The 24,804-nt window shown below is 39.5% G+C and overlaps 1 protein-coding gene across 18 annotated transcripts in view; it reads left to right on the top strand.

The window, feature by feature from the left end:
- Positions 1-24,804, top strand: part of PCDH15 (protocadherin related 15) — a 790,091-nt gene that overhangs the window by 239,412 nt on the left and 525,875 nt on the right. For 4 of the 18 annotated variants that reach the window (XM_039547278.1, XM_039547277.1, XM_039547273.1 and 1 more), the window contains one exon: positions 23,007-23,106. The exons of 13 other annotated variants lie outside the window; for them this stretch is intronic. In XM_039547278.1, coding sequence (XP_039403212.1) covers positions 23,007-23,106 — 100 coding nt within the window. Of the gene's footprint in view, positions 1-23,006; positions 23,107-23,742; positions 24,013-24,804 lie in introns of those variants that run through there. One more of the 18 variants, XM_039547287.1, reaches the window with a different exon arrangement.

Below are 24,804 nucleotides of genomic sequence, written 5' to 3'. Positions count from 1 at the left end.
AAATGACAAGATCATACATGTAGGGACTAGTAAGAATTTCCCCTAGAAGATGGGGGCTCATCAGTTGGAAATGGTAGAGGAGGAGAAAAACATAGGTGTTTGTCATCCTGTGATCAACTAATATAATGAACCACCAATATGATGCAGCCGTGAAAAAGGCAAATGCAATCCTAAGATGTATGAGGGAAAGTATTTCCAGTAGCAATAGGCAAGAATTGATGTCATGTGTTAATGTCACGTATTAATGGAACACTGTGTACCATTCTAGCCATGTGTCCAGTAAAGATAAATTTGAACTGGAACCAGTGCAGAGACAGGCCATTAGGATGATCAGGGGAATGGAGAGCCTGCTTTAGGAATGGAGACTAAAAGAGCTTGTTATGTCTAGCATAGCAAAATGAAGGCTGAGAGACTGATTTCTCTCAGTAAATATATGAGGGGGTAAAACACCAGAAAGTGAGAAGAGCTGGTCAAGTTAAAGGACTGTGTTGATGCCAGAACAAATAGGTATAAACTGTAAAAGCAGCAAAGAATCCTGTGGCACCTTATAGACTAACAGACGTTTTGGAGCATGAGCTTTCATGGATGCATCTGACGAAGTGGGTATTCACCCACGAAAGCTCATGCTCCAAAACGTCTGTTAGTCTATAAGGTGCCACAGGATTCTTTGCTGCTTTTACAGATCAAGACTAACACGGCTACCCCTCTGATACTTGACACCATGTGAGGTATAAACTGGTCATGAATAAATTTAGGCTGGAAATTAGAAGGTTTCTAACCATCAGAGGAATGAGGTTCTGGAAAAGACTTTCAAGAGGTGTAGGTGGGGGGTGGGGCAAAACAACCAAACTAGATATAAGATGAAGCGTGATAAGTTTGTGAATAAGATTATATGACTTGGTGGCCTGAGACAGAAGAGGAATGGGCTCTAGTGACACAGTAGGTCCCTTCCAGTCCTCTGTCCTATGTTTCTTTGTGAATTGCAGTGAACTATTAAGCTGGAAGTAAAGGCAATATGGAGTTGAGGGTGAGGGCAGTGAATGGACAGGAGAAAAAAGACGACTGGTTTTACTGGATTCATACTTCTCATTAGAGACCACTGACGCTCTAGAGCTCGTCTTACTTGTGGAAAGTGTTATGACTTTGGATGTCCTTGCCTCTCAAATATTACCTTGCACTATATTTGGATTTCTTGAAATTGCCACTTGCTTTGTTACTGTTTTTATCGGTAAGATTGGGCATTTGTTTGGGAACAGGGAAGGCTCTATGGTGGCCCATCATGTTGTCAGGTTGACACTTTGAGTTGAAATAAGTAATATGCAACAGACCTTTTTTTAACTTTACACAGTACCTTGGACTAGATTAGCTACTGATGGTATGATTTGTATGACTTTCTGAACTTCTGATTTATATTTCATTATCCTTAGCTAGACTTAAATGGCATCTCTCGGAAATAAAGTCGGAGAATATGTGAGCAAAAATTGCTAAAATGATTGCTAGCAAATCTTTAAAAACATAATGAAATTTCAACCATAGCTACCCCTGGAAGGTCTGTCTCAAATGTAAACCAAAAGAAAGTAAATCTAATATCTCTGTGGTGTTTTTATTTTTAATATGTTTTCTTTTTCATTTAAAAACACAGTTATATTTCTATTTATGGAAAGAAGATACTGACATACGAATAATTTTGAAGCTTCAAGTTAGGAGCAGAGCAAAAAGACAGCAGTCTCCTTTTTGCCCAATGTTTATTTTCACCGTTAACTCCTAGACTTTCTGGAGGATGTAAAATTGAGTTCATTTTCTGTTCTGTGGGCCCAACTGTTGTTCAGGAAAACATTTGGGGGGATTATCAGGAATGTGTGATTGTATGCACATTTTGCCATTATTTGTTTGAGATAATTGAGGTGATATATCTTAGCATAATTACAACAGTACAGTACACCTCTGGTTTGTGCCTAATGTCTCATCTGAATTTGTCTAGTTTCTGCTTCCAGCCATTGGATCTTATGTCTTTGCCAGCTAAATTAAAAGAGCTCTCAGCTACCAAATATCTTGCTCATGTTGGCACTTACATACTATGATTGTCATCTTTAACCTTTTCTTGAATGAATAAATACATTGAGCTTCTTTGATTTTTCACTTTAAGGCAGATTTTCCAGACTTTGAATATTTCTTATTGCTGTTTTCTGAACCTCTTCTAGTCTGTCATCATCCTTTCTGAAGTGTGGACATCAGAACTAGATGTAGTATTCAAGTATCAGCCATATGAACTGATGATAACACATCTCCCTACTTTTATTTGATATTGCCCTGCTTCTACATCCAAGGATCACATTTGTTTTTTCAGTCATCACATCACATTGGGAGCTCATGTTAGGATGATGTTCTATAACAGGGGTTGGCAACCTTAGAGAAGTGGTGTGCCAAGTCTTCTTAAATTACAGTAAATTAATTATTTCGCCTGGCAGTAATACATTTTACATTTACAGGAGCCGGCGGACAGAACCCCAGACCGGCAGTGGGCTGAGCCGCTCAGCCCGCTGATGGTCTGGGGTTCTGGCCGCTGGCCTCTGCCAGGTGGGATCCTGGCCACTGGCTCCGCTCAGCCCACTGCCGGCCCGGGATTCCGTCCATCCAGCAGAGTGCCACTAAAAATCAGCTTGTGCGCTGCCTTTGGCACGCATGCCGCAGGTTGCCGACCCCTGTTCTATGGTTACATCTGCATGGATGTAAAAGCCCCATGGCATGGCTGTGGCTGGCCTGGATCACTGTCTTGGACTTGCGGGGCTCAGGCTGTGGGGTTAAAAATTTCTGTGTAGACAGTCAGGCTCAGGTTGGAGCTTGAGCTCTGGGACCCTTCATCCTCTCAGGGTCCCAGAGCTTGGGCTCCAGCCAGAGCCCAAACATCTACATAGCAGTTTTTCATCTCCATGAGCCAGAGTCAGCTGCCCAGGGCCAGCTGCAGGTTTTTTATCCCTGTATAGATCTATTTTATGACCCCTTTTCAGAGCAGTTCCATTAGAAAACATTGTCTCCTATCTTGTAAGTGTGATTTTTAACTAGCAATGCTTTCCCCCGCATATCTTAGATACAATATTGAATAACATTTGAGCCAAGGATTGATCCCTGTGTGACTCCACAGGAAACAACCCCATTGAATATTGATTCCTCATTTACAGATATGTTTTGATAACTATTAGTTAGCCAGTTTTTAATCTATTTAATATATTCTACATTGATTTTTGCACAGTGATAATTTTTAAATTAGAATGTCATGGTTCTACGTTTAACTGTACTATTTCGGCACAGCTACCTTTATCAGCAAAACTTTTATGATAGAACATTTGTAACTTGATTTTTAACCTTTTTCACACAGAAGTTAATTTTGTAAATAAAAGTAAATACAAACAGTTTGGAACAGAATCTGCAAAATTTGAAACACCTTTTGTTCAGATTCATACTAGCCACTACTAGTAAAATATTAAGAAGCATTCATGAGCTTTAAATGATGTTCAGTGGCAGCTGAAGCCAATAGAATTTCATGCATTATTTATAATAGTGAAGATTTCCACTATTTATATAATTGATAGCAGTAAGAGCGCGAGAGTGTAAATACTTCCTGAGCAACAATAACTGCTTATGCTTGAGGTGCAGTAGAAGAAGCTGTTTTTTTATCATAATTCAAGACTGTGATGATTCTACTGTATTGAGCAGCAGTCTATCAACATGAGGAGGGTGAACTATAAATTAATAGTCTTGAATATTTTTCTGCTTAGTTTTTCTAGTGCTGGTTTTAAAGACATATGCTTGTAAAATGTTTGACATGTGATTAAGGAAATAAGATTAACTTCTGTTGGCCTTACGGTTCATTCAGTGTTGGGCTGCTGTATTTTCATGAAATTAAAGGCTTTACACAGCTTTTATTCTTCACAAGTTGTAGCTCTTTAATTTCAATATACTCAGTTAAATTATTTACAATACTTCATTAAGGTATGCATATCAGGATTTACTTTTAGATTGCCTATTATTGGATAGCATCATAAAACATGTTACATCTGTTCAGAGTAAATTGTTCCAAAAAGGAAACTATTATTTATAAGTTTCAGCAAGTTCAATATAATAATTAGCTTTTTTGGAGGAGGGTTGTTTGTAAATAGGGCTCCTTGCTTCAACTGCAGACTGCCCTGTTTAATACAGGAAGAGGAAGCTGAGTAGGCTTGAAGAGGGGTGAAGACTAGAAACTGCACAACTAGCAAAGGATGGTGATCTCTGGTTCAGCTCCCTGAGGATTGATCTGATCAGTCCAAGAGCCTTTTTGTGTGTTGGTTTTGGGACTTTTAATTTTGTAATAGTTCAAACCTGGGCTCTGAAGTAACAGCCTTTAAATGGTTGTTCAAGAGATTGTTTTGTTAATTAGAGTGTTTGGCGTCTCCTTGCCTGGGCTATTAAAGTAAAGCCACTGCTGCCTCATCAATGGGGAAATTGAGGCAGGCTTCAGCAAAGTCACACTTGACACAAGGTGGGAATATAAGGTAGGCACCCTTTTTACAGGCTGATAGAAGACAACACTGAAGTTGTATGTGCTTAAAGGGAAAGATGTATGCTGATAGTGCTCACCAGGGCTTCCCTATAAAGGAATTTCTAGGCAATGGATCAGAATTATGCCCCATATATAGAAACTTGTATCCTTTTACAGATCGTGACCAAGACCATAGTGACTGATATTTTTGTGTTGATACCCTCTTCTTTGGTATCTATAACAAGAGCAAATGTAAAATTAGAGATCTCATGAAGAAAAAATTGCCGAGATTATCAAATGTACATGTACAGTGTATGCATATTGGGGATTTATGTATAAGCATATCTATGTGCAAAACCACAATCCTGACTTGTGCACATCAATTATGCATCGTTCTGGAGCTTTATTGAAAATGTGGGCTAGCATATGCAAAGTCTGGTTTTCTTGCCAATGCCCTTCATTAAAATGACTCAAACTGCAGATTAGGCCGTCGGAATGATGATTGCTTGCCCGTTTGTCCAGTAAGTTAAGATCCTGTGTTTTTACTTTCCTCGCGACTCCCTAGTGGCAAAGCTGTCCTGGTTCCATGGTTTTCCATGAATTCTCCCTCACACAGAGTTTTTTTTGTGACCAGTAATCAGATAATTAAACTTCACAGATCTCTAGAATATTATTGTGATGATCCTCCAAGTGCCTAGAACATAGAGGCAAACCAGACAGTCTCTATGTAAAAGAATAAATGGACACAAATCAGATGTCGAGAATCATAACATTCAAAAACCAGTTGGAGAACACTTCAGTCTCCCTGGTCACTCGATTACAGACCTAAAAGTCACAATATTACAACAAAAAAACCTTCAAAAACCGACTCCAATGAGAGACTGCTGAATTGGAATTAATTTGCAAAATGGACACCATTAAATTAGGCTTAAATAAAGACCAGGAGTGTATGGGTCATTACACAAAGTATAACTATTTCCCCATGTTTATTCCCCCCTACACACTGTTCCTCACAATTTCTTGTCAACTGCTGCAAATGGACCATTTTGATTACCACTACAAAAAGTTCTTTTCTCTCCTGCTGGTAATAGCTCACTTTAACTGATCACTCTTGTTAGAGTGTGTATGGTAACACCCATTGTTTCATGTTTTCTGTTTATGTATATTTCTTCCTACTGTATTTTCTACTTAATGCATCCGATGAAGTGCATTCTTCTTACATCTGAAGAAAGATTTAAAAAAATGGTTTTGTTTAGTCTGGAAAAGAAAAGACTGAGGGGACATAACCGTCTTCAGTACATAAAAGTTTGTTATAAAGAGGAAGACGTTCTCCTTAACTATTGAGGATAGGACAAGACGCAATGGGCTTAAATTGCATCAAGGGAGATTTAGGTTACACATTAGGAAAAATTTCCTGTCAGGGTAGTTAAGCACTGGAACAAATTATATAGGGAGGTTCTGGTGTCTGCCATTGGAAGTTTTTAAGAACAGTTTAGACAAACATCTGTCAGTGTTGGTCTGGATAATACTTAGTTCTGTTTCCATGCAGGAGATAGGACAAGATGACCTATCAAGGTCCCTTATAGTCCTACATTTCTGTGATTCTAAGAACGTAGACAGACTGATTAATATGTATATCCCTTTTTTCACCTCTGCTGAAGGTAACACCTTGCTACAAACTATAAGGACATAGTTTTAGTATGTAGGCAATATTTTTTAAATAGTATCCATTTATACAATTCACAATTATATTAATGGCCAGCACAATCCTGACTTTCATTTAAAATCTCACGCAACATTCTTTATAGATAATTACCGTGACAGCAATGTATTGGGGGCAGTGAGTTTGTCATGCCTTCAGAGCTACTATTATAGAACAGTGAACACTTTGCCAGCTGGCACTGAAGAGTTCTTAGGGTTACAGTCATTGGCAATAAATACTGTTTGACATCTTCAGATGTATATGGATGACAGTCATGCCTTCTTTCCTTCTTTTCCCTATGTAACCTAATTTATATTTCTATCTCCGAATCAAACATCTTGTCGTCACCTACACTATTGTTCATCATTCTGCTTATCCTTGTAATAGTAACCACTGGACTCAGTGACAGTAGCATGAACTTGTACTCTGATGCATTTCAGGGAATTGGGATCCCGGAAATAAAGATCAATATCAGCACTACTGTGTGTCACTCCATAGCAGTCCCCACTTACACTGCTCTACAGCCAAAATGCTTCTGAAATAAATGTAGTCCAACTTTACTAATTCTAACTAAGTGAGTTATAAAGGGAAGGGATCTCAATTTAAACCAGAAATGACTAAAATACATCTTTGACTGGATCTATGATTAAATCTATGACTGGGTTTGGACAGTACTTGCTTTTTAGGCAAAACAATGAATGATGCAATCTGAAGCTGGTATTGCGTCATACATGATATGAATTGCATCATGTTATTCCTAGAAGTCATGGATGATGCAATCATAACGAAGCTTACATCACTTTGCTGAACAAATTGCCCTATATCAGCTCTAGAAATCATAGTGTCATGCTCTCTTATTTGTCAGTGTTTGATTTTGCAAAGGGACACATTTCTGTTTAGCCAAAGTGAGCAGAGATGCCTCGTACTTGTGTGAACAGTGCAGATAACTTCTGCTATGTTTGTGGTGAAGTAACTTTTGCATCACAAAAGCGCAGTATAACCACTATGGTTAAGAAAGCCTGTCACCTTTATTTTGGCTGCAAAATTGGAGATCAGGACAAGAGGTGGGCCCCACACATATGCTGCAACACTTGTGCAACAAATCTTCGCCATTGGTTGAACAGGAAAAGGAAATCTATGCCTTTTGCAGTGCCAGTGATTTGGAGAGAGCCAACAGATCATACCAGCAATTGTTACTTCTGCATGGTGCCTCCAGTTGGGAAAGGTGTGTCAAAGAAGAAAAAATCCAAACATTCCATCAGCTATACGCCCAGTACCCCACGGAGAAGGACTGCCGGTTCCTCATGCACCAGAATCATTCTCACTTGGGTCCGACGAGGAAGAGGATGAAACTTCTGGTCCTGAACCATCAATGTCACAGGACCCACATTTTCTCCCATCCTCCTCCTCTGAACCACACCTCATAACACAAGGTGAACTGAATGACCTTGTCAGGGATTTGGAACTACCCAAGAGTAAGGCAGAGCTGTTGGGCTCCAGACTACAGCAGTGGAATCTCCTGGCAGGTGATGTTAGAGTTTCCATGTTCCGTGACCGTCAAAAGGATCTTGTCCCATTCTTCTTCATGGAAGGTGATCTTGCAGCCTGCAACAACATCGATGGTGTGATGGCAGCCCTCAACATCGTTCACGATCCAGATGAGTGGAGACTGTTCATTGAGTCATCGAAGACGAGTCTTAAAGCTGTTTTACTGCATAATGGCAATGTTTTGCCATCAATTCCAGTTGGTCATGCAGTCCATACGAAGGAAACCTGTGACAACATGAAACAACTTTTGAGGTGCATAAACTATGACCAACATCAGTGGCAGCTTTGTGGCGATTTGAAGGTTGTTGCTCTCTTGCTTGGTCTGCAGACTGGATACACAAAGTATTGCTGTTTTCTCTGCGAATGGGATAGTCGTGCAAGAGATTCCCACTACATCAAGAAAGATTGGCCACTCCGACAGTCATTGGAGCCTGGGAGGAAAAGTGTTCAGCATCCACCACTTGTTGAATCAAGGAAGATTTTGTTACCACCCTTACACATCAAGCTGGGTCTGATGAAGAACTTTGTCAAGGCCATTGACAAAACACAAGCAGCTTTCAAGTACCTCCATGGAAAATTTCCAAGGTTAAGTGAAGCTAAGATAAAGGAAGGTGTCTTTGTTGGTCCTCAGATTCATGAACTTCTTCGAGATGATGCATTTGACCATGCACTGCGTGGCAAGGAAAAGACGGCATGGAAAGCCTTCCAGTTAGTGGCAATAAATTTTCTCAGAAACAACAAGGCAGACAACTACAGGTTGTTGGTGGAAAACCTCCTCAAGGCATACAAAAGCCTTGGTTGCAACATGTCACTAAAGATACATTTTTTGCACTCTCATCTAGATTTTTTTCCACCAAACTGCGGAGCAGTGAGTGACGAGCACAGCGAGCGATTTCCCCAGGACATTGCAACAATGGAGAAACGCTATCAGGGCAAATGGAGCCCATCAATGCTTGCAGACTATTGCTGGACAGTGACAAGAGATGCTCCATTTAATGAATACAAGAGACAAGTCAAGAAGCGCCGAGTAGACACTGAATAGGACTAAACTATGTACATAATAGTTTTTTGCCTTTTGTTTCATAATAAATTTTATTTATATAACCCTTTTGCTGATTTTTAAAGTGTTACATAAACAGGGCAGGTGAAATATTATCATGTAAAGCAACCATAAACAGATGAAAAGATCTAGGTTTACAATTTATGATTAAAACTCTACTATCTACACAATATACATAGACATAAAATGTAAAATCTTAAATATCTTAGAAACAGTAGCCAATCAGTTGTTTTAATTGTCATATTTGAATTCAGCACATCAAAATACATAATAAATATCACATATTATCTCTGAAGCAGATGACTTCTCAAAAATTGTAGACCAGTGTTGTCTGACATGGAGGAAATTTTCAGACAGATGAATGGTAGCTAAGCATGTAACTCCCACTGCAGATACAATAGGAGGTAGTTGCCTAACTGTCATTTGTGTCTCTGAAAATCTGTCCCTTTGTCATTAACAAGAAGGTCAAGGAAAGTGTTGGCCCCTTACTGAATGAGGGAGGCAACCTAGTGACAGAGGATGTGGAAAAAGCTAATGTACTCAATGCTTTTTTGCCTCTTTGTCTTCGCGAACAAGGTTAGCTCTCAGACTACTGCACTGGGCAACACAGCATGGAGAGGAGGTGACCAGCCCTCTGTAGAGAAAGAAGTGGTTCAGGACTATTTAGAAAAGTTGGACAAGCACAAGTCCATGGGGCTGGATGTGCTGCATCCGAGGGTGCTAAACGAGTTGGTGAATGTGATTGCAGAGCCATTAGCCATTATTCTTGAAAACTCATGGTGTTCGGGGAAGGTCCTGGATGACTGGAAAAAGGCTAATATAGTGCCCATCTGTTATTGCCCCAAAGGGTCCGAGGTACTCTGCAAGAACGAGACCGACTCCACACTGAGAGTAATTGGCTTTAATGAAGGTAAAGTGACACATCTGCAACGGGGACCCCAAGCGTTGCTGTCACTGAGACGGGGACCCAGCGCCCTGTAGCTCGGCCTGGGGTGAAGTCCGAAAACAAACACAAAACATGCTCATTTTATACAAAACAGCAGCATATCAGCTCATACATAATGCAATAGAAACTCTCCACCCTCCGGGACTGCCCCCCTGGCCAACAGCCAGGGGCTTGCCACGCAGCAGTCCCAGCCGGTTGCGGCAGGTTAAAGCTAGCATGCTGTGTCCTACAATAACCGGAGGCTGAGAAAGCGGAACTGCCTAAGCTAAGCCGTAACAGAATCTTCCGTGGTTCCCTAGCCTCCTACACCATCTTTTTAAAAAAAAGGAAGAAGGAGGATCCAGGGAACTACAGGCCAGTCAGCCTCACCTCAGTCCCTGGAAATTCATGGAGCAGGTCATCAAGGAATCAATTCTAAAGCACTTAGAGGAGAGGAAAGTGATCAGGAACAGTCAGCATGGATTCACCAAGGGCAAGTCATGCCTGATTACCTTTTATGATGAGATCACTGGCTCTGTGGATGAGGGAAAGCAGTGGATGTGTTATTCCTTGACGTTAGCAAAGCTTTTGATACGGTTTCCCACAGTATACTTGCCATCAAGTTAAAGAAGTATGGGCTGGATGAATGGACTATAAGGTGGATAGAAATCTGGCTAGATTGTTGGGCTCAACGGCTAGTGATCAATGGCTCCATGTCTAGTTGGCAGCTGGTATCAAGTGGAGTGCCCGAAGGGTTGGTCCTGGGGCCGGTTTTGTTCAATATCTTCATTAATGATCTGGAGGATGGCGTGGATTGCACCCTCAGCAAGTTTGCAGATGACACTAAACTGGGAGGAGTGGTAGATATGCTGGAGGGTAGGGATAGAGGGACCTAGACAAATTAGAGGATTGGGCCAAAATAAATGAGGTTCAGCAAGGATAAGTGCAGAGTCCTGCACTTAGAATGGAAGAATCCCATGCACTGCTACAGACTAGGGACCGAATGGCTAGCTAGAAGTTCTGCAGAAAAGGACCTAGGGGTTATAGTGGACAAGAAACTGGATATGAATAGACAGTGTACCCTTGTTGCCAAGAAGGCTAATGCCATATTGGACTGCATTAGTAGGAGCACTGCCAGCAGATTGAGGGAAGTGATTATTCCCCTCTTTTCAACATTGGTGAGGCCTCATCTGGGGGCTGTAGCAGTTTTGGGCCCCACACTACAAGAAGGATGTGGAAAAATTGGAAAGAGTCCAGAGGAGGGCAACAAAAATGATTAGGGGGCTGTAGCACATGACTTATGAGGAGAGGCTGAGGGAACTGGGATTGTTTAGTCTGCAGAAGAGAAGAATGAGGGTGGATTTGATAGCTGCTTTCAACTACCTGAAGTGGGGTTCCTAAGAGGATGGAGCTAGGCTGTTCTCAGTGGTGGCAGATGACAGAACAAGAAGCAATGGTCTCAAGTTGCAGTGGTTTAGGTTGGATATTAGGAAAAACTTTTTCACTAGGAAGATGACGAAGCACTGGAATGGGTTACCTAGGGAGGTGGTGGAATCTCCTTCCTTAGAGGTTTTTTTGGGCAGGCTTGACAAAGTCCTGGCTGGGATGATTTAGTTGGGATTGGTCCTGCTTTGAGCAGGGGGTTGGATATTCTATGATTCTATGATTAAGGGCCATTACAGCAGCTTGTGATCATTAGACAGCAGCAGCACTCTGGGCACACCTCTAGTACAGCCTTGCTACAGGGAGCTATTTTTGCTTATTGATATTTCACTGACGTGAATTTGGTTTGCTATAAACATAGATGCAGTGGGAACATATTATTGTCTCATTTGTAAAGGAGAATGAGAGCTTTCACAAGTTATGGAACCTTTATCCACATAGTGAGCTGGGAGCTATTATTGGCTTCTTCAAGGGCAACCTAACAAAAATGTTAACTCTTAGAAAATTATAGTTTCATAACCTTAGAAATATTAAGTTTATACTTAGGTCAAAAAGAGCAGTCCAATAATACTCAAATATTTTAAATTCAAGATGGAATTTTAACTTTTTAAAACTGAAATTCAGTACTAAGCAAGCAAACTTAGAACCTTTGTATAATTTGCTTGCTAAGTGTGCGTCTGTGTGTGTGCGTGGGGGGGAGAGTGATGGAAATCCCACGTAAGTTCCAGTAAAGCTCTGTTTGTGTGTTTACATAGCTCTAAAGGGACTTCAGTGAGATTTCTATGCTGCATGCATTTACATGTTTAGCAAGCAAACATTTACATGTTTAGCAAGCAAACATTTAACCTCTGTATAATATATTTATATATTTATTATGAGTCATACAGAGGTTCAAAGTTGGCTTGTTAAGTGTATATATGTATGTAGCATGGGGATCCCACTTGAGTCAATATGACAGACACATTCATTGGCCTAAGACATAACAGTAAACTAATCGTATGTTTTTTTCCCCCATACGGTTACTATATTTTTATAGCAATTGAAGATCTGACAGTAACTTAGGTAAAGTGTATAGTGGTATTTAGAATAATGTGATAAAGTATTTTGCAATAATTAAGACAAATGTAATCTAGGTAGGATTGAGCTGAGCTACAATACATTTAAATATTCAGAACTCAGTGCCCAGTACTGTGAGATAATATCTTGTAATCATTAATTATTTTTTAATTATTTGTATTACTGTTTCCAGGGGCTTTTTGTAGTTCCTAGGGGCCCATTATAAAATAAATGGTGCTTCAACTAAGAGAAACCGTATCCTGTCAAATTGAAAATAAGGAAATAGCTGTTTAAAATTATGGCTTGACTGTCTAAATAGTTTGACAACTAGATGAAATGTCTTATTTAAACAAGTGAAGTTGAGAAAAGATCTGTGCAAATCCTATTTCATTTTCTCCAATCAGAAAAGAATATTTTAACTCTATCAAATGTGAATCTAAGCGTGTATGGAAAGAGTGAGAACATACAGCACATTTGATTTAAACATGATATGTCAATAAAATTCAGAAGTACTTTATTTTAATATATTTAGAAATAGGAGCCTTCAAAATAATCACGATCATGTTTGCTCCATCAAAGGGAACATCAGTCTCTGTGTTTTCAAAGTAATAGCCTTGACTATTTCATTTTCCATTGCTACACAATTCAAAATAGGTCTGCATATTGTTCATTGGACTAAGCAAGGATTATTATGCTTACCGTTATTAATTGTATGAGTGAATGTTGACTTTAAACTGGCAAAAGTATGAAAATGTTTGTACCATGTAGACTAGTAAATCACTTCTTTAAAAACAAATATAATTATTAAAAGTAGTCTGAGTTACCAGTTTAGTTCAAGGGGGTAAGGGCAGATCAGAGAATATTCCAAAGTTTTATATATTATTATTATTTATTATTTGCACATGAAAAAGTAAAAAACACCACCCTACAATATGCTTGGTACCAGCGCTATTAGGAGCTATTGACCAGGCAGCAGATCCTGAGCTGGGAAACCTGGGTTCCATTTCTAGCTCTGTCAATGACTTCCTGTGTGACTTAGGCAAGATATTGAACCTCTCTGTGCCTCAATTTGTCTCCTCTGAAAAATGGTTTAATGATACTCAGGTGAAGTCCTTAAAAATCTGCAGATAAAGTGCTAAGCATCAGCACACTCATATCATGGGCATATGGGACATGTAAGAACCTAAACAGAACCATTTTACTTCAAAGTTTAACTCAGTGTTTGAGTTCTAAGATTTACAATGTGAAATCTGAAACCATTCTGGAAGCACACAACCTGACTGCTCATAAAGACTCCAGTTTGTGGCATGGTGGTCCCTCTCTATGGTTCACCAAATGATTTAGACATTATAGGCTACTAAAGTAGCTTTTTGAAAACCAATGTTTTTATCAAGTTTATAGAATAGAAACAGAGGCCTGACTCAGGGGCAGCTCTAGACTAGCTGTCAGCAACTGGCGCCCTAGGCAAACCATGCAATACGCTCCCCCACCCTCAAACCCCACAGGCAGATCTAGGCTTTTTTAAAAAAAACAACAAAAAAACAGAGGCTTAATTATTTGGTTTGTCAATCCATCTGTCCAACCAATGTTTCTGAGATCAGGTAAAATAGAGACACACAATTTTCAGAATAGATTTGTACATGACAGCTAGATTATATTTTAGTCTGATTTAAAAAAATGCATTAAAATGCTAATTATAATTTTTATTATTACAAATCCCAAATCATCCATTATGTTATCCTGCTTCAACTGCCATTACCACCACATCCAATATAGAAAGAAATAAGAAAACTCTTCAATGAACTTTAACCGTATTTACAAAACACTCTGAATAAAAAACACTCTGTGCTTTTAAAACATGACTTTTCTTGCTTTAAGAAATCACTAGTTCTTTTAGATCCAGTTTTCCAGCTAATTGATTCTCTATTGACATAGTGGCAAGTCCAACAAGTCTCTCTTGCACCATTGTTGAACGCAGATATGTTTTTATCAATTTTATCAATTTTGAGAAGCTACGTTCCCTGCTAGCTATGGAAACTGCCAATGTTAAAGGAATGTATAGAGCTATAAAAATAAATGTTTGGAAAACTGGGAGTTTATTTTCACAAACAAACTTTGGTACTTCTTCAGGAGTGGAATGTTTCTTAAGTCATCTTGAAAAAGTCTGAAGCTCACTACACAGATCTGTAGCATCAATGTCTTTTGAATTTTCATGAGTCAATGCTGACTCCAGTTTTATAAAAAATTCTCTTATCTGTTATTCTGTTTTCTTTTGCAAACTGTGGCTATAATATAGAAAGCCAAATACTGACTCTAGCTGCTGCATCTGTTTAAATCTTTCGTCAACAGAGTGAATAGCAGTATAAAGGACTGTGAAGTAGAAATTCACTTTGAACCTTTGCTTTGGGTTCTGAACGGGTGTGTCTTGATCTTCATATGAAAACTGCTGTTTCTTTTGCTGAATGCAAATTGGCTCTGGTTCAAATTCTGTCAGAAAGTCTATTTCTTCAGCAAGCTCGAGAGAATCTACCAATTTTCTTTCGCACCCTTTATCACTTCTGATTTTCTCCAGAATATTTTTAGTTTGCTGCAGTTTTTGAATAGCAGAATGTATGTTCAAGTTCTTTTCCTGAAGCTGCTTACTAGTGAGGTTAATCTCGAAAAGGATATTATACCACAAAATGAGTGAAGTCACAAATTTGAACTTGGAAAGGCCATTTTCAAGAGCTTCTGCATCTGAATGTGCTGTATTGCCAGATGATCCACTAAAGGTAGTATCATCAGAAATTTCAATTAGCGCATCATAAATGTTTCCAAGTTCATAGAGGAGGCTTCAAAGTATCAATGCGACTCTCCCATCTTGTATGACTAAATGGTTTCACAATTAGAGAACTCACATGGCGAGTCAGAATATTCCAACAGCATGTTGAGCCTTAGAAAAAACACATAAATACATTGCACCAGGTCAAAGAAACTGCTTGCGTCCAAACAGCATCTAGCAGCATCACTGACAACCAAATTCAGAGAATGTGCACTGCAAGGAACGAAAAAGGCAGAGTTTTCCATATCCACAAAACTAATGATCATCGTCATTTGTTCAACATGACTCACATCTGGTGTACAATCCAGTATTATTGAAAAGTATTTTGCAGAATGGGCAGCTTCTACAATTTTCTTTTAAATTGCATTGGCTAGGATTTGAATCAGTTCATTCTGCATATTTTTTCCTAAGTAATGAACCTGTGATTCATGATCACTTATTTTACGTAGATGCTCCTTCATGACTGGATCAAACAAAGCTAGGTATTCAACAAATTTTAAAAAGTTTCCATTACCTGGAGTGTTCATTTCTACCGCAGCCATGGAAAGCTAAATTTTGCCCACCGAGAACTTTTACTAAAGCAATCAGATGCTCTAATATTTGTTGTCAGTATTCTTCCTTTTCCTTGATCACGTGTCAATTTTCTTCATCAATATTATTTGCTTTTTTCAATCGTTAACTCAAGTTCTTTCCAATTTCGAAAACGTTCCAAATGTTCTGTACTACTTTCATGTGAAGAGAGAATTGAAGATATGTTTTTTTCAGTCCTTTGAACCATTTTCAGTATGTGATGTACCAATTGCTTGATTTCTAAACATCTTGCAGCAAACACAGAGTCCTTCGACACTGAATATTGTAACCGGTTTTAATGAATTTCTTCCCCATTAATGAGTTTCCTCTTGTAATGCTGAGCAGAGAATTTTCTTTTATTTCCTTCCTTAGGGAAGGGAAATTCGTGAATCCACGAGAATTTTGCTGCATGTTGTCATCACATCTGAGCCATGAAGCTGGGTCCCCATACTGTAACTTGTTTGTAACTTCCTCATCCTTTCTTCCTTCTAATTCATTTACTTCAATTTTTGCATGTCTCTCCGAAGGTGAATACATTTTCTCCACTTCCATATCAGTCTGATGCTGTGAGCTGCCTTCATCTAGAAGTAAGTTTCCATCATCTTGAAGTTTCCAAACTGCTTTTTTTCTTTTGTGTGTGGAGTGATCTACCCTCATCTCGAAGTAATATATCTTCATCTTGGTGTTCCAAACTGCTTCCAGGCAGATGTGAGCTAACCTCCTCTGCAAGTAAAATTCCTTCATCTGGATGCTGTGAACTGCTTCCATCTTTATTTGGATTAAAGAGAAGATATTTCAGGAAGGATCCCTGCTCTTTTGCTTGGTCCTTTTCCTTCTCAGCCTTTCGTTTACGATAATCAGCACCTGAGGGTTTTCTTTTTCCTCTTTCTGCCATGGGGCATTTGAATATTGTTATGTACTGTGCTCCTGACTGCAAGCATCATAGCGTTAAGAATGGCTGACACTCCCACCACATGGTTGGCAATTTAAACCACATTGCAACCATCTCAACACGTTTTTTCACTGCTTAAATGTTCAATGATTAGTAACATACACTCACTTACCTATTAAAACAGTTAGTTACAATGTTTACATGGAAACAAAATGACCTTTTTCAACATTATAACCCAACACCGGTTGTTTGGAAAGTAATCCTCTTCCTCACTGTTACCCGCTTGGGGTGTGATGTCATCACTTTCATAGTCTATTAAGCGTTAACACTGTTACTTTTCTTTTATGGACCTTATTTATTACATGTTAACCAGTTATAGCAAAGAAAAGTTCATAATTATACAGCCCGATAATAACGCTTAAAGATACTCACATTTTGGATTTATAATGCTGAAAGATGTTATTCTTTATTCTTTGGCACCAAGAAACACAATTTTCCATAGTATCCGATCGATTCTTAACCATCTACTTGCGATATGTGTTAAAATGACTGTTTAACATGTATCAGATCGCAATATTTCCGCTCTACATGAATTTCTGGCTATGTGACCTTTATGTATATTTGAGATAGGTTTCCCTAGCACTGCAGCTCTTGCCCCTGGCAGATGTGTTTTATTGTGGTTGAGTTATTACTTATCAAAATTGCATAGTGGGTCATCCTGAACCTACGTCGCAAATTGAAGAAAATTTTTGCTAAAATATTTATTTTTGCCATAAATAGAAGATATGACATATTAATAAATTCTCAGAAATGTAGAGAAATGAATTATAATTCATATTCCCTCCCAACGCGCACAGGAATTGAAATAATTACATTATTTTATTTGTAATTTTTTCATCTTTTTCATTTTGTTCATTTTTTTTTTCAAATATGATTTTTTCCCTCCAATTTGGTGCCCCATTTAACTTGGCACCCTAGGCGACCGCCTAGTTCGCCTATATGTACGGGCCGCCCTGTCCTGACTCGGAATCCCTTATTGTCCCACTATACCGAAAAAAGGACAGGAGACATTTGATATGGTTTTAATCAGACCGCAACTTTATTATTAGGTGTCTGGGACTACCCGGCAGAGGAAAGTATACAGTGCAGGTAATCCCATGTTCATTCAGTAATTATCCAGGGGGCTTCTGCCAGCCCACCTCCCATTTTTTCCATCTAGGTCCACAGCCAATCCATGGCTGGGACCTTACTATCCACCTGGAGGAGGAGGGTTAAGGTGGGCTACAAGAAAAGGAGGTTGCCTCCCTACTGTATCAGTCATAGGAACCCAAACCCTCTCCACTCCCCTGTTCCAGTCCCTTAACAAACACCTGCTTTTTAAGTCCTTTCTCAAGCCATTCGTCTGGTCACTGTATACTTTCCCTATGAAGTATCTGCAATAGACAGCTGTCCCACACTTATGAGTTGCGACATATAACCTACCCTCCTTCATGCCACACATTAACAAAGCCCTCCCTGAACCTGCTATGGGGAAAGTGGAAAAAACGCAACTCTACCTAGGCAGATCTGGTGATGAGGGAAAAATTCCTTCCTAGCCCTGATAAAAAGGGAGCGGCTAGTACAATGCCCACAGCCGGTCTTGACCAAACTTAGTATTTTACCACCTAAAGGGGAGGGAATGTGGGAGCTGCCTCAGCCTGTTCAGTGTCACCATGCTGGCCATCAGGGCCATCTTAAAGTATTCCAGGACCCGATTTGAATACCCGGCGGTGGTCCGGGGCTTCAGTGGCACTTCGGAGGTGGGTGTTCCTCTCCAAGTCTTCCGCGGCACCAAAGGACCCCCCACCACCAAAATGCCGCCGAAGTCCCGCCCCCGCCACCCCTCCCGGCCGGGTGCGTTAAAAAAAATAATTAAAAAGACGCCTAAGGTGGAGGGCCCTCTTAGGTGCAGGGCCTGATTCTGGGGAATCGGCTTAAAGCTTGTCCTGCTGGCCATTTGTCCCCTTTTGTAGCACCCCGCCAGCCATAAAGCACTGTTCCCTTCATTTGGCCAGGCAGCCAAATTCCCACCTCTTCTTAAAGGTGTGGTGCAGTCATTCACATAAGTAAGGGCTAAAGGGTTGTGCATTTTATTTCTATTTGAGGTCCATAGTTACTTCTGTAAGTAAAGATGACTCGTGACTAATAGTGATAGGGACACAACGAAACAAGAAAAATACTAACAAGGCAATGTTAGAATGAAGAGTTTTGTAGTAATTGGTGCATGCCTATGATCCATAAAAATATGTATTTGAAATTGTTGTATAACGTGTATATAATACCAAATATTCAGTGACCTCTTAGTCATTTTAATTAAAGCAATTACTCACTGAACTGCAGATGTTAAGGAAAGAACTCATTTTAAATGAAATGTCCAATATTTAAAGGATTTGAGTCATTTACCCTTACTTCAACTTCCCAAAAATAGAGTTTTTTGTTATTAATCCATTTCCATTCTAATTCCATTACCACAAAAAGTTTTCTAACACTTTATAAAGTAGAAAGACATGGCTATTAGGAAGAAAATCCTAATTTTGTACTTTAGAATTAATGAGTTGGCTCCTTGCTAACACTAAGGCACCCAATCTGGTGATAGGGGCATGTCAGAGTTGTGCCAGGAGAAGGGGGAAGGGGCATGATCAAAATGCTGCTACATTGCAGTGATCTCTAGCCTTTAGAGATGATTATTAGCTGGTGTAGCCTTAAATCTGCTCTAACTTTTGTTAGGCACCCAACTAGCTCTTGACAGCAATGAGAATTCAGGAAGCCCAAAAAGTGACATGCAGCCATCATTTCAGTTTCCCTCTCAAGTCCCATGCAGATTGTAGGACAAATTTCTGTAGCCACAGACCATTGCTTCCCTCCTATATTGGTATCAAATTTATTAGATCTTGGATTTCACCTCTTGAATTAAATAACGACATTAATGCATTGCTGAATTCAGTGATGTTGTAGAATAGTAAAGAACTTTACAATGCGTTTTCTGGCAGTGTAGTGATACTTTGATTCATAGAGTAAATTCCACCCTGGTCATTAACAGCTGCAACTTCCATTAAAGGCAATAAGAGTTATACATGATTTACATCACAACTGAATTTGGCTTCAGAAATTTTGGGGATTGTGCATGTACAATTTAAAGAGAAGTATGAGTAGGCAAGGATGTTTTGCATTCTCCTGTTAGCTGCTTTTTCCTACTACTCTGCAGCTTCACTCTTCTCTGTTTGTAAAGTTACTTTGATTTTACATACCCACTGCATGACAAATTGGTAAAGTTACAATATAATGCAATTTCTGTCTACTTAATTCTGTGTATGCCCAATTTACACTGGGATTTTATGTCACCCCTAAATATGGCTTTGAAATTTCCCTTGCAGTTGCAATAACTTAATTTTGGCTGAATTACATCCAACTCTGTTGCATATATACATTTTAAATGGGTTGTAATAGTTTGAGTACTGTATGTTGACGTAGTGATTGGGATGTTTACTGTATGACTATATTGGGGTTAAATTAACAGAACTGTTGGGGAAACAAGCAGGAAGGTGAAACAATAGGTCAAGATAACCCACTCTCCAGTAAAAACTTCAGGGTTGTTATGAGACAATGCCTGAGCTATTAACTGTGAAGATTCTACCTCCAGCCAAGGTATTAAACTTACTTTGCTATTCAGGACAGAGGCTGGGAACCAGAAGATCAAAATAATTATAGCTGGGTAAAAATGGAGAGGCAGTTGTTGGGGAGCTACTTGGATTGACACAAGCAAAGAGTCCTGTGGCACCTTATAGACTAACAGACATATTGGAGCATAAGCTTTCGTGGGTGAATACCCACTTCATCAGATGCATGACACAGGCACCCACTGGTGTGTCTGAAGAAGCTAGACTTGCAGAGGCTATTATCGGGGATGGTAAGCCTGTAGGTAAAATAGGCATATGTGTAGATGGTTTGTTGTTCTAAAATCCTCCTCCTCTTAAAATCTTTGTTCTGACTGTTGAAATTTAAACAATATTTTGCTTTAAGAAGCCTGTCTGGTTACTATTTTCACAATTGGTTACAGATGCCTAAAGGGATGAACCACAGGTATTGGTTCAGTCATACCTTCTTGATCAGCATGGTTGATACATAGGGTCCTATAGCCCAGTGCCAAGTCTAAGAATGGGAGAAATATGGAAAGAGGTGGCAGCATAGGACATGACACCTGTGGGGACACACTCCAAGACCAGAGAGGGGGCAGAGGTGCAGCAAGCCCTGCAATCATGACAGTCCTCACAAGTGAAGAGAATCCTCAATTAATGAGAGTGCACATCCAGCAAGTTGCTCCTTCTTACGAAGATGAGGGTCCTGCTTAAATCACAATCTGTTCAGACACACCTATTCTATAACACACTGCCAATGTTTTACCCAGTACGCTCTCAAGTAAGGGACATTTCCGTTCAGTGTGGCGCCATCAATGAAAACACTCAGTAACAAAACCCAGTTGTCATTGTGGACAGCAAAATGAAAACAGGTGTTTAATGCGTGACTAACAAAAGAGAAAAGAAAATAATAGCATATCAAAAGAGTGGTATAGATAATTCTACGAGAATATTATGTCATAGTATAAATTGAGTGTGCTTCCCACATATGCAAAACATGGTTCACGTCTGGTCAACCGATATTAAAAAAAAAAAGAAGACATAGCAGATATAGAAGGGTTCTAGATATAGGTGACAGAAATTATTAGAGTTATGAAAAAAACATCCATAAGAAGAAAGATTGAAAAGCCTGGGACTGTTTGGAACAGAGAAGATATGATGGAGATATACAAGATAGTGATGGCTGTAGAGGAGATAAATCAAGTGCTTCAATTTACCCTTTTTTCATACAGGAACAAGGTGTCATTCAATTGAATTGAAAGATTTATTTTTAAAAACCCCAGAAACCACAAGGTCTGACTGAATCCAAGAGCTTAGTAGGAATCAAATACAGACATTTACAGTAAATGGATAGTGACATTAAATAGGCTTTAAAAATATAAGGGATATAAATGCTCATGCTTATGGACATAAAGCAATAAGCCAAACTATTTTTGGGGGGTTAGGAAGAAATCCCATCTATAGCTAGGTTATTCCACAATTGTTCATTTTGGTAATGTTGAACTTTCCTCTGAATCATGTGTTACTTGCAGCTGTCAAAGACAACATACTGGACTAGTTGGACCACTGTTCTGAGTCAGGATCTCAAGGCTTATATCTTTTAATTTTGGGAAAATAATTTCAACTAAAACTTAAGAAAACATCACATGAGAACTAATTTCCAGTTTGAGTGGTTTGAACCTTCTGATTTTGTACTGTTTTGTTTTTGGAGGGTTTGTAGGGATATTAAAGAAGATACTAACAGTGATTCCCCCCAAGTGACAGTGACCCCCCAGTTTCACCACGTACAAAAATCTTTTAGTTCTTATGTTAAAACTTGTAAGCTTCTGTGTGCAGAAAACACTGATTGTATCTGTCCTGTGAAAGATACTCTATTACTATGTAAAACTTACAAACAAGTTAATTGACTTTGTTCTTGAAGTAAACACTGTGCTAGCCTTAAGCTATAGGGGTGACCCCAGGACTGGGCTGGGTGGCACCAGGGCCCCCATCCCACAAGGGAGCTGCTGTCCCGCTGTTCCTGGGATAATAAAAGAGTAATTAATTAGCCTTAAGCTGTAATTGATACAATGTATCAACAGACCCCCGCTCTCTGTGATTACAGGGCCGGAAGTCTCATAGGAATTAACACACACCCCAAAAGTGGTGGAGACAGTAAATTAAAATATGGTTAAGATATGGAATGTATGTTGATGAATATTTGATGTACGTGAATGGTTAGGGAGGTGCCAGCCTGGAAAGGATCCATCGGCCGAAGAATGTGTCAAGTGGACCACCAGACAACCCCCGGAGGGTAAACTGGATCCACCCCAAACACCTGGAAGGAATGTGCCACTTTAGACAGTGTGGAGCCACCAGGAATGTGCCATCTGCTGACTGAGCCAGCAACAGCAGGATGAAACGGTTCCCATAGACTAACATAGGAATTAATTCCTATAAGAATGAACTCCAAAAACTGAGGACTTTGAGTCTCTGGTTCTGCTGCCAACCTCCAGGAGCATCATGTGCATCTGACACGACTCGGCTCCATCCTCATGACCAAGATACCTGGCCAGTAACTTGGCATGAGCAACTTCTAGGCTGGTAACTATAACACCTATACAGAACCTGAATGAATGATTGTGTGAATGAAAATATATATGTGTGTGTATAAGGATTAAGTAGTAATAGGAATTAGTCAAACAACGTTGTTTACTTTTGTCTTTTGCTTTATTATTATATTTACAATAAATGTGGTATCTTTGCCTTATCCCTCTTAATAAGATCCTGCTGGTTTTTATTATATTGGTATAACAGGTTTGCAGTAGCAAGTGTCCAGAACAGAAACAATATCATCAGTACCAGGAAGGGAAAGTCAAAGAAAACAAAATGCAATGCAATCTGTGTAAAGAAGAAGGTAATTCAGAGACAAACATAATGAGGGACTAAATCAAATCAAAGATTTATATGAATTGATTGGAAATGAAAGGAAAAACCTGCACACAAATACAGAACTGAATAAGAAAATAATAGATTAAAATAAATGCATATGCTGCAATATTGTCTTCAATTGTTTAAATGCATTCGAGGTTGAATAAATAACTCAAGAGCTGTATTTTCAAACCCAAAGTTGGCAAGTAGTTGACAAATACATACACCAGTGTGATGGGTTTGTACCTGGCTACACTCCACCCCACAAAGAAGCAGCAAAGGTGGGTCCTCCAAACCTGATTAGAAAGGCCTCATTGAATCAGCAAATCAGAGACAAGCAGGCTCAGCTAAAAGAAGATGCAGGGCCTGAGCAGTTCAGTTCCTGAGTGGGACCAGAAGGGATGTTCCACTCTAGCCACAGGAAATTGATGGGTTGCATTTACTGGATGTGGGAATGGGAGGACCTGAGAACCTTAACCCTAAAGTAACAGGTGAAAGGAAAGGGACCGTGTGGGAACAGGCCCAGTGAATGCAGCAGCAACTACTTAAGGAGAGCAGTACATGGCTGCTGTTTATAGAATCTCTGTGTCATAAACAAGAATATTGGATGGGTCTGGGTTCCTCCACCAGCCACTGGGAAGGTGGTCTAAGCCCTAAGAAGGGGACAAGGCTTGTTTAGAGACTGAGTGAAGAGTGGGATTTAAAGGGCCTAGAGATGGGGCTCAAGATGCTGTTGAGGGCTGACAGTTTGTTGAACACTTTGCTTCTTTGAAAGGGGTGACTTGGCCGGAGGGCTGAGCCATTGAAAACCAAGGTCAACAACCTACAGGGGGTGCCAGGAGCAGGAAAAGTCTGGCAGTACTACACCTAGCCACTAGGATGCACTCAGGAGGTGAGTGTCCCTGTCACAAACAGTATTTAAATTACTGTTAGGCCAAACAGAACCTTTTTTCCAGTGAAAGTGTTCCTTTTTTGTTCTTGGATACACACCAGAAGGCCAGCCGGTCTCAAATACCCGCTTACACTTGCTGGAATAAGATCAGGAGTTTCCAATTATTCATTAAATAATTTAGTAAATTTAATGGATTTGGGTTAATATAAATGAAAATAATTTCCTATGAAGAAATCCAGAACTAATGAGAAATAGTCATGCAGAAATATGCCTGGCTGGCAGTTGGCCAACTGAAATAATTTCCATGTCTGATTTGAATCACTTATAAAGGATTGTTCATGGTAGGAGCATGGAAAAGTTTGAGGGAAGAGAGCTTAGAATATCCTCCTTCTGTTACAGTACTGCTGTATGGGGGTGAAGATAATATAAGATGGCAGTTATATTCCTTGTATAATGATCAAACTCCTTCCATAAGGACTGTACTTAACCAAAAACATTGCAAGGTTAGAGAGCAGCTACAGATCAGGCTTCCTGAAATGTGAAAGAATGCATGCCATTTAAAACCGTTTCTGAAAGGTAGTTCCATTTCATGATTAGCTTTTGATTTACAGGTGTCTTTCCTAACCCATCAGTCCCTACAATTAAGGAAAACATTGTGGTCTAGATTCATATTTGAGAGTCTCTATCTAGCTCTGTGACCTACATATCATTATGACCTGAAACAGAACTATAAAATCTTTTATATGAAGTTGGGATGTATTTAAGATTTCTTGGGTATTTCTTTTATTTAAA

Source organism: Mauremys reevesii, linkage group 7, assembly GCF_016161935.1.
Source record: "Mauremys reevesii isolate NIE-2019 linkage group 7, ASM1616193v1, whole genome shotgun sequence".
In the NCBI taxonomy this organism is placed as follows: Eukaryota; Metazoa; Chordata; order Testudines; family Geoemydidae; genus Mauremys; species Mauremys reevesii.
Note: the sequence above shows the minus strand (reverse complement) of the source record. Positions and strands in the feature narration are given on the sequence as shown.